General features: G+C 40.0%; 1 protein-coding gene across 1 annotated transcript; it reads left to right on the forward strand.

Moving 5' to 3' along the window:
* Positions 1-8,018: 8,018 nt before the first annotated feature.
* LOC113337336 lies at positions 8,019-8,782 on the forward strand. The gene is made up of 2 exons (XM_026583034.1): positions 8,019-8,317; positions 8,506-8,782. Exons 1-2 carry the CDS (start codon positions 8,104-8,106, stop codon positions 8,598-8,600), a joined length of 309 nt encoding a protein of 102 aa, XP_026438819.1. The 5' UTR covers positions 8,019-8,103; the 3' UTR covers positions 8,601-8,782.
* Positions 8,783-10,407: the final 1,625 nt, after the last annotated feature.

Raw genomic sequence — 10,407 nt, forward strand, 5'->3', positions numbered from 1 at the left:
GTACTTCCGAATACTGTATGTCTACTTAAATATATTCGGGAGCAAAAAAATTCATTAAACTACCGATTATTACCAGTTTGTATCCAGGAAGATATGGCCAACAATATTCGGCAGATAACCAACAAATATTTCTCCCGAATACTGTCGATGTTCTTGAGAAATGAAGAACAGGACTACATTCGGAAGTAAATAAGCATGAATATCGCCCGAATATGGATTAATAACCGAAAACCCTAGATTTTTTTTTTCTCGATTCGTCGAATTAAAGCGAAATAAACCCCAAAAATGATAGATTCTTACCTAATTGGGGCCATTTGAAGTTGACGAAGTGTTTGACTATCGGAATCGCCACCACCGACTACATTGCCGGGTACTTCTTCTTCGCGTTCTTCGCGTTCTTCTTCATTTGCAGCAAGAATTTCTTTATTTCTTGCTAAAATCCCAATCTTTGGATCGATACCCCGAGCAACATTTTTGGTTTTAGGTCTGTGGGTTTCATTTCTCTTATGCATTGTTTTATAAACGAATCGACGATGTTTTGATTTTACGATTCGCGGCGATGTTTCGGTTGAACGAGGGAAAGTTTTTTTTCTTCCACAATCGGAAGATAATATGAAACTGGAAGAAGAAGAGTTGAAATGAGTAGAATTTTTTTTGATTTGGTTTGTATATAGTTTTACCAGAAGGGCATTTATGTAACTTCAATATCATATAGGGTACCCCTTAACTAGAGTCTTTGGATGGGTATAAATTGATGGCCCCTAAATCCTTTCGGGTGGCCCCTAAAAACGCGAGGTAAATTAAGCCCGTTTACATTTCTGCAGTTAACCCAGCAAATCTCCAGAATTTTGGAAAAACTAGCTGGATCGGGTTTTTTTTTTTTTTTTTTGAAAAGAAGAAGTTTTATTATTAAAAAACAAGAACTTTTCTTTGGTAAGGAGTCCCCAGTGAGTCATTCATAACAATTACATTAAGGAAATCAGGGTGTGCGTGATCCCAAATGTGAGTTGAGGTGCTGTTGCTGATTCCATTTCCGTGTTGTAGTTGTTTTTTTGCTGCAAAGTCTTCAAGTCCATCTGCCGCTTGGTTCGCTTCCCTGTATATGTGTTTTATCATATATGCTTGTAGCAGTCGAAGATGTTGTTGTATTTCTTGTAGCATATTTTGAATGATCCATGGTGCCTCAGAGTGGTCTTTCGAAACTAGAGTTAACAGTGTTTTTGAGTCCGTTTCGAAATGGATTTTGTTCCATTCTTTGGTAGATGCCATCCTTATATGGTGTTGTGGTGCATTCCATTGTATCCAGATTATTTTCGAATTCCTCCTCTGTTGCTGTTGTGGAGTATTTTGTATGCATATATTATGTTGGGTCGCCCATCTGTATTCTTGGCTAAGAAGAAGGGAAATATGAAATGTTTGCCTCGGTGTTTGTACGATGTTGAAGTAAACCTTGGCGTTTCTGGCTAGCCAGATTTCCACATCGTATAACAAGCCAATGTGAAATCCTCCTTCCGTGTGTGCATCTCCAAAAAAGACTGAAAGTCTAACGGTGGCTGTAGCATATGGGAAGAAGTTGTATTTCGATCTAACCTGTGATTTCCTGATGGTCTTCCTATGTGATGTTGTTGCTGGGCAATGCTTGTTGCCAGTGGATGAGGCGGTAGAGCTATGTTGTTGTAAACATTATGTTGGTTTGCATTGTTGTTGGCATGTCTGCACATCATCTCCCAAGTCGTCCCCGCTCTTGGGCAATCGAAAAGACAGTGTTGTACCGTTTCTGATTGTTGATTGCATATAGGACACATGTTTGTGGAGGTTATATGTCTATATATAGTTCAAGGCTTCGAAAATTGGGAGTCCATTTTGGCTGGCTTTCCAGAGGAAAAGTCTGATTTTTTGGGGGCAGTCCGCTTTCCAAAGAGTTTTGTACATTTTTTCCATGTTGGATGTACTCATTTGTGGGTTTTGGTTGGTTGTTGAGGTTGGAGTCTGTAGAAGCATCTCATAGCCGTTTTTAACCGTGTACTGCCCCTTTTTGGCATGAGGCCAAATTGGTTTATCGGGAGAAGAAGGGTTTGGAATATGGATGGCTCGAATCGCACTACTAATGATTGTGGGGAAAATCTGATCCAACAATTCAGTGTTCCAATTAAAAGAGTGTGGCACCATTAGAGAACTTACTAAATTATTGTCCATATTTTCCAAGCTTGGCAAACGTGCATACATGGGTATCCACTTGTCCTTGAGAGTGGTAGAGTTTCCATCTCCAATCTGGATCACATAGTTTTCCTGCACAAAGTGAGCAATTTTGGTTATATTTTTCCATGCAGGGCTGGCTGCTGCTGATGGAGTTGGAATTCTTCTCAGGATCGAGTCCGGGCCCATGTATTTGGTTCTGTAGATTGTGTTGCAGATTGTGTTTGGTTTGTCATGTATTTGCCAAACCCGTTTTCCTAACAGTGCAAAATTGTGTTTCCTTGCATTTATGATTCCCAGTCCTCCTTGTTTTATTGGTAACTGTATCTTCTCTTTGCCAACCATATGCAGTTTTCTAGTTGCCTTATCATGTCCCAAAAAAGAAATCCTGGCAATCTTGTCTATTTTTTGGTGAACATGGACCGGTAGTAGCTGGGTCTGCATAATGTGATTAGCTGTAGGGATCAAGCTTGTGTTTATGAGTAGCCATATTCCCGCCTGGTTGAGACATTTTTCCATCCACCCTTTGGCTTTCCTTTCCAGTCTTTGGAGCAGCTGAGCAAAATTGGGGATGAGTTTCTTCCAATCTTGAAATCCACACCTAAGTATTTAGGTGGGTTTGAAGTTGTTGGTATGTTGAACATCTGGGTCAGCCAATGTTGAACACTGGGAGATGTGTTCGGGTGATGTATGATTACCTATTCTTGTAAGTTTATTGCCTGTCCTGCTGAATTGGAGTAGTTGTGCAAAACTTTGTTCAAGTTGTCACAAGTTTCCTTGTTTTCCGTACAGGTAATAAGAAGGTCATCTGCATACATCAAGTGAAGTATTGGCAGGATGTTCGTCGAAATGCTTAAACCTTTCAATTTTCCCTCATTTCCCAAAATCGCCAAGTTGGTAGATAGAATTTCAGCACACATGATGAAGATGTAAGGGGACAAAGGGTCTCCCTGCCTGAGTCCTCTTGTTGGCTTGATGTGGCCTTGTGGAGTTCCATTGATGTTGATAGCATATGTCACTGAAGTTATACAAAACATGATATATTCCACAAACTTGGTTGGAAAACCCAGAGAGCATAGTGTTTTCCTGATAAATCCCCAATCAAGGCTGTCATATGCTTTCTTGATATCTATTTTCATGGCAATTTTTGGATTTTTTGTTGGTGGTATGGAACAGATATGATGAAATAACTCAGTGGCAATGGCTATGTTGTCATGGATTTCTCTATTTGGTACAAAAGCACTCTGGTATGGAATGATCACGAATTGTAGGATTGGTCTCAGTCTATCTACCAAAAGTTTGGAAATAATCTTATAAACCACATTGCATAAGCCAATAGGTCTATACTCATTCACCGAAATTGGATTATCAGATTTTGGTATGAGAGTAATATTTGTGTGGTTCAGTGGGTTTTCAAGTTCCACTTTTTCAAAAAAAAATTGGTCACTAGATTTATAATTTGAGAATTGGTTGTGTCCCAAAATGTCTTGAAAAACTTACTTGTAAATCCATCCGGCCCAGAAGCTTTTTCAGATCCAATACTTTGAAGTGCTTTGTGTATTTCCTCACTGGTTGGAGGCTTCATGAGCTGTTCTCGGTGAAAGTGAGAGATTCTTGGTGTCACATTGGCAAATAGCTCCATGTTTATTCTTGTTGGTTCTGTTATGTATTGCTGTTTGTAATGTTGTGTCATCATTGTAAGTATTTGTCTTTGGTTGTACACCCATCTTTGATTTGCATCCTGGAGCTGCGGATATGGTTGATTCTGTTGTTGATTATAGCCTTTGTATGGAAGAATATGGTATTGAGATCGACATTGTTCAATCACTCAATTTTGGCTCTTTGTTTCCAGTATTCATCATGATAGTGCAAGAGCACCAGGTGTGAATTTCTAGTTTCCTTTTCTTGTTGTAACCAAAACATCAATTCAGTGCATGTGGTTGTTGCACATTTGATTGAGCCAATTGTATTTGAAATTCCGCTTCTTTGAGGAGCTATGGTAGGTGACCAAAAGTTTTCTTGTGCCAATGTTATAAGGATATGATAGTTTCTTTCATTCTTGTAAGTAATTTCTGCCCCACCGAAGATGCTTCCTCATGCACAAAGTGTTGTTGCCAGGCTGTGATCACAACGTCTTTCATTTGTGGATGGAGAAACCATAAGTGTTCAACTCGAATTTTTTTTGTATGGCTTCTTGGAAAAGCTTTTCCATTTAGCAGAAGTGGAGCATGGTATGATCCTATTCTGGGTAAATGTATGAGCAGTGATTGTGGGTGAATATCTAGCCATTGTTGTGTTGCAAGGCCTCTGTCTAGTCTCTCCATGATGAAGTTTCCATCAACTTGATTGTTGATCCAGGTGAAAGTGTCTCCCTGAAATCCTAGATCAATAAGGCCATGTGAGTTTATGAAATTATTGAACATTCTGACCTGACCATTAGTAACAGGCCTCCCTCCTTTCTTTTCTTGTTGATCAATAATTTCGTTGAAATCTCCCATAAGGAGCCATGGGATGGTTGGTGGAGTAATCATTGTGTCAAAAACATTCCACATTGCAGTTCTTGGAGTAGGTTGTGGAGGTCCATAGACACCAGTGAACATCCAAGGTGCTGCGAGTGGAGGTTGAGTTGGGGTGATGTAGGCATGGATAACATTCTGATTAGCAACTAAAACTGAGACATTAAGGTGGGATGTCCACATCAAGCAGAGGCCACCTTTATGTCATACACAAGGAACAGAGAAAGAACCAAAAAAAACCTAACGAAGTACACAAAAAAGTCATGTGCGACACAGTCGCTAAAGTTTCAGATAAGAACAACAAAGAAGGTCTAAATTTACGTGTGTAATCACGTAATTTAGAAACCGTCAAGGCATTCTGAATGCCTTGACAGTTCCAAGCCAGGTAACTCATGGCCTAAGCGTGTGTTGGTTCATACCAACACCACGCGCAATTTTGTCTTCTGCTTCAGCGATAGTCCTTGCATCCAAGGATAATCTCCAAGCTGGATTGCTGAGGTTGAACTAACTCTGTTGCCTTTTCCTTTGTTTCGCTCCACCTGCGAGTTATCCTTGGGGAGTGTTGTTTGATCAGCAACAGTTGTTTTACTTGCTTGTTGAAAGATGTTCCTTGCACTCCTTGTTTTTCTTTGTCTCTCAGTTGGTATTTCAAAAGCTGGTGTTTTTCGTTTAGTGGTCTGTTGCAGTTCCAACTGTGCAATTGAGGCAAATTTGCGGACTTTGGCTGGAGGTGGTTGATCCCAAAATTCAGGAGTGTTAGGTAGCATCAAATGTTCTGGTAGTCTTGTAGGTGTTCGAATTGTCCTTCTTTTATAAGTTCTCAAGACTGGTGCAGGAGAGGTTGTAACTGTGACCTCCGGCTTTCCTTTCTCCATGTGAACTAGCAAGTTCACATGCAGGCCCTTGTTTTGTACTTCATTCAAAAGAACTTTAATATATTCAGGGTTAAAGAAAGTTAACATTCTATTGATACCAGGTTTTGATTTAGGTTGCGGAGAAGGTTCTGGGTGTGGATGTAGTATCTGATCCATCAATCCAGATTCTGTGGTCTGGGCTTCTTCTGAAGTTGCTATTCCTTTTCCTATGTTAATGGGCTTTGCTTTGATTATAGAATGGGCCTGTTGCTGGTTATTATTCCTCTGTGATGGCGATCCAGGGCACAGTTGAGCTGGCACGGCCAACGTGGAAAACGTTGTAGGCATTCCTAACGTGGCAGGCCGGACCGATGTGTCATGCTGGGCTGACGTGGCAGACTGGGATGATGTGGCAGCTTGGGCTGACGTCGCAGGTAGGGCTGACGTGGCCAACAATGGGTCCTTATCCTCGTTACTTGTCCCGACATTCTTTATCTTCTCTGGTGATTTTTCAGAGGAATTTTCATGGGCACAGTCTTTGTTACTACCTTGTGGCGGCTTAGTTGTCTGGCTTGTGGTAGTTGAAGTGTCGGGTTTCTTTTGCTGGTTTACCGGGTTCCATGCAAGCCCTCGCCGAGTCATTTCTTCCGATAATTGTTCTGGGAATGAAGCTGTGTTGTGTGATTTTTCCGGCTCAGATACCCTAGTTTCTTGAGTCATCTCCTTTGGTACTGTTTGGCCCGCCTCAATAATGCTTTGTTGTGTTTTTTCAGCATCCTTACAAGCATCCAAACTTTGTTCCTTTGTCTTCTCCGCTCTTGTGGCAGATGATTCTCCCATTAGTGTCTGAGTAGTGCGGTATTTCTGCATGCAATTGAATCTTGTTCCTCTTGAAGTTGAAGCCTTCATTTTTGCATTAAGTTTTGAATATGGAAAGTCTTAGAACTTCCTATGTTGCAAAGGTTGGTTCAATCCATTGGAGTTGTGGAAATCTCAAAAGACATGACCCGGGAAACCACAGAAAAAGCATAACACAGGTATCCCTTCATAAGCAAACTGCACCCAAACCCCTTTACCTAAACTTAGCATCACACCCGGCATGAAGGGTTTGTTCAGGTCCATCATGACTAAAGCTCTAGGTGGAGAACTCTCTAAATCAATTTGTAGCACATTTCCTGTTCCTGAACGCTCAATGATGTCTCTAATTCCCTCTTCATCCATGAAGAGTCTAGGTAAATTAAGCACTTGTAGCCAAAACGGAGCAAACTTGAAACAGTTAAGGGGGTGTTGTACAAAGAAGTTCCAATCCTCACAAAGTACTACATGTGGACCCGCTATCCATGGTTGATTTGTAAGTATAAACTGTTTATCAGTTTTGTGCGTCAGAGATAATTGAATTACCTGAAACGTTGCATTAGTCTCAATACAGTGGATCTGTATCGGGAAAATCCTGTTACTCCAAGCTCTTTTGAACGTCGAAAAATCCTCAAACCCTCCAACCACTTTTAGTGCCAGGCTGTGCTCATTGTGGGATTGCATCAGGTTCTGCATCCTATCAGTTAGCTGAAAAATAGGGATATGAAGATCTTTTAGTTTTTTGGTAAAGATGGCTTTTTTCCTGAGTCTTTTTGGTGGATCTGATTATTCAAAAGGTTGATATCTTTTCTCAAATGATGGGTCGTTGAGCTTTTGTATGTAATGCTATGATTTTTTTTCTTTTTCTTTGATGAAAAGGTTTTCTGAGTTACTCGAAACAGATGTGGATGTAAAAGAGAAGAAGGTCTTCTGTGAATCTTTAGAAAGGTTTCTATTCTTGTTCTTTTGATTGTCTTTAAACGAGATCGATTCATTAATGGGATATACGCATGAGAAGTTTTGCGGGAATCTATGAAGCTTTTCAGAGTTGATAGAGTGAAGTAATGTATGTGGCAGTTGAGCTGCCGAAGTGTGCAAGCTCTGATTGGTGGTGGTGGGAGGTGTCTGTTGATTCATTGGCGTTTACGGAGGTGAGGAGAGGAATAAAAAAACCCAGTAATTCAACCACTAACTAGTCTTGAAAGACGATCTTCTCTTCGAATTTCCCTATAGTTTAACTAACTGATTTAGGGACCCACAATAAATCAAGAATTGATGGAAGATTCAAAAAGTATCAAGAAGCAAAGGTAGTGATGATATGAGGTATCTAACATTCTCAACCCTAGCCATTATCCATTATCAAACGACGGAACAATCATTTTTCATAAACATTAAATCTTTAATTTCTTCTTCCAGTATTTGTAAAATCTCTCGTGTTAAGAGAGATATGTATAATGTAGAAGATCCTAGAATTAAGGATTACTTTTGTTTTGAATAAATGGATATAAATTATTCAGTTAGTTTAGTTTTTCTTCATGAATTTTGGCAAATGGATTGCTTATATAAAGAACTCCAGATTTCAACACAAACTCATACAAACACAAATAAACCTTCTTCATTTCTCTTGTGTATTACAGAGAGATTGAGAGAGCAGAAGAAGGACATAAAAAGAAGAGAAAGAGATGGCAAGAGCTAATATGATGGGCTGGGCAACGATGCTGGTTGTGGTGATGGCTTTGTATGCCGGTAAAGCTGAAGGACTCTTTTGTATCGACGATTGTGCAAGAGAACATGCACAAGAAAAAGGTGGGTCTATGAGGCAATACTTGTGGGAATGTGGCGTCGAATGTAATAGCAATTCTGGTAGGAAGTATCCTACTTCCAGCACAGTTGAAGGTAATACACAACTTACTCCAATTCCCATATATATATGTTCTTCACATTTCCGTATGGACCCTCATCCATCACACTCGCACATTCTTTTAGTGCAAGTGTTTCCTTTTTTTGCTTTCCGCTGGACGTTTTATTCATTTTATGCTATAATATCAATCATTTTCTGTTGCCTGGGTTTTATTTATATGCAGCTAAGGCTCTCCGCACTCGAAGTTTTGGCCCAAGCAACCGAGTTCCGCCAATGATTGTTCAAGACCTCCATCAACAGTTTCCATGTAATTGTTAAACACCGCCATTAAAAGTGCCCTCTGTGATTAATAGTGCCTCTCTTGCCGTCTCTTCTTCTTCTTTGTTGTCCTTCTTCTTCTCATGTTTGTATCACACTGAAAGGAATTTCACATTGAATTTCGTTGTTAGTTCTATATATAATATTAGTATTAATAAGAGGTTATGAGTTGGTCTCTCTTATATTTATGTTTTTATTTTTATTTTTATTTTATATTTACCACTAGTATTTATAGACACCTGACATAGAACAAGTCAACACAGATTGACTTTCCTGTACCCTAATATAGGCCCTAATCCTTGTTGCAACACAAGTATGACAATTGCACGATAGTTCTACAACACAGTAACCATACAAGGCAGTAAAATTGGCAAGTACACACACAAACCCCTTGATCATTCTAAATGGCAAGTTTTGACGTAAGTTAGTTACTTCACTATTGTTTGTTCCATCTCCAGTTCCAATTCAAGTTCAATGCGAAAAGTAAAGGGGACTATACCATACCTGTTGTCCAAAGAGGGGTTCATGCAAATCTCAAAGAAGACCTCTCCGTCTCTTGTAATCACTCACTGTGAGTGTTAGAGAATGCCTCCAGCCATCATTTTCTGGTACACATTTTCCAACTGTTGCCTCTATCCTCTGCTTCCTCGCCATGAATCCTGCCTGAGCTCCTGGTGTTCCTCCAAACTTTTGAAGCTCTGTTAACGAGATCAGCAGATCAAAATTGTGCAGCGAGTTTGATTCTGTTCCAAGATCCACAGGTGGATTTGTATCCACCAGCTTCCCTGCCACTTCCAAAGCTTCAGCAGTGGCTGCTAAACCACCAATAACATTGCTGCCTGATCCAAATGTTAATGCTGCTACCTCAGCAGCAGCATCACCATCAGCTGATGCGGCAGTCTCGTCTCCTTCCGTAGCGTTTGGTACGTAATAGTTTCTCGACCTAGTCCATCTTCTAGAAAATGGGTCATATCCAGCCTCTCCAGCTTTAAGACCTGGTACCAAAACTTTTAGGTGGAGTAGTATTAGAAGTAGAAGTATGAGATGCAGTTTGATTCCAAAATGCAACTAGTACCACCACCAACATCACCTTGCTGTTGATCATCATTTCTTAATGGAGAAATCACGAAACATGATGGGGTTTCGATGTTGTTTGAAAAAAATGATGCAGAAGCAACAAAAGAAACATGACAATAGAGTGTAATTAATAGGCCTCCAACCACTTCCACTATTACCACCACCATTTTTGTGTTCTCCTCCTCCTGTCACAGCCGTTGATGGTGTAGATTGATGATTGCCACCAGCTCCTCCAGAAGATCCGTCATCACCAAGAGCAACTGAGCCACAACTAATTGTTAGACAGAAATTTTAGAAGGAACGACTAAATTAACAAATTGATTTCATTAAGTTAATCTCTTAATTTACTTGTAAAACAGGACATATTAGGGTGAAATGAACCATTCCGATAATCAGAATTGGTAGAGTTTTTATTACCTTGCAGCAGAATAATCTCACCTTCGCAGGCCCAAACTCTACGGGGTTTCTTCTCCAGGAGAGTTTGAAAAGACGAAGGGGAGTTATTCTTCTTTCTCAAAAACAAAGAAAGTGGATTGTTTAGCAATGGAGATGGACCATTCTAAGAAAATTTGAAATTGAATTCTTAGGGTCCGGAAGTTAAGATGAGAGGGGTGTTTTTGGGGACGAAAAATGGACTTTAGTTAAATCCGAGAAAGTGCCATGTTGCTACATCTTACTAAAACAGGTACCCGGAAACGATAAATTAACCGATCCAGAAATCCCCAATCCA

The sequence above is a fragment of the Papaver somniferum genome, unplaced genomic scaffold (genome assembly GCF_003573695.1).
Source record: "Papaver somniferum cultivar HN1 unplaced genomic scaffold, ASM357369v1 unplaced-scaffold_16, whole genome shotgun sequence".
Lineage (NCBI taxonomy): Eukaryota > Viridiplantae > Streptophyta > Magnoliopsida > Ranunculales > Papaveraceae > Papaver > Papaver somniferum.

Excerpts from the sequence above, each read along its gene's own strand:
- LOC113337336 (XM_026583034.1), top strand. The coding sequence starts at position 8,104 with ATGGCAAGAGCTAATATGATGGGCTGGGCAACGATGCTGGTTGTGGTG. Across the intron at positions 8,318-8,505 it reads TACTTCCAGCACAGTTGAAG|CTAAGGCTCTCCGCACTCGA; the intron begins GTAATACACAAC and ends ATTTATATGCAG.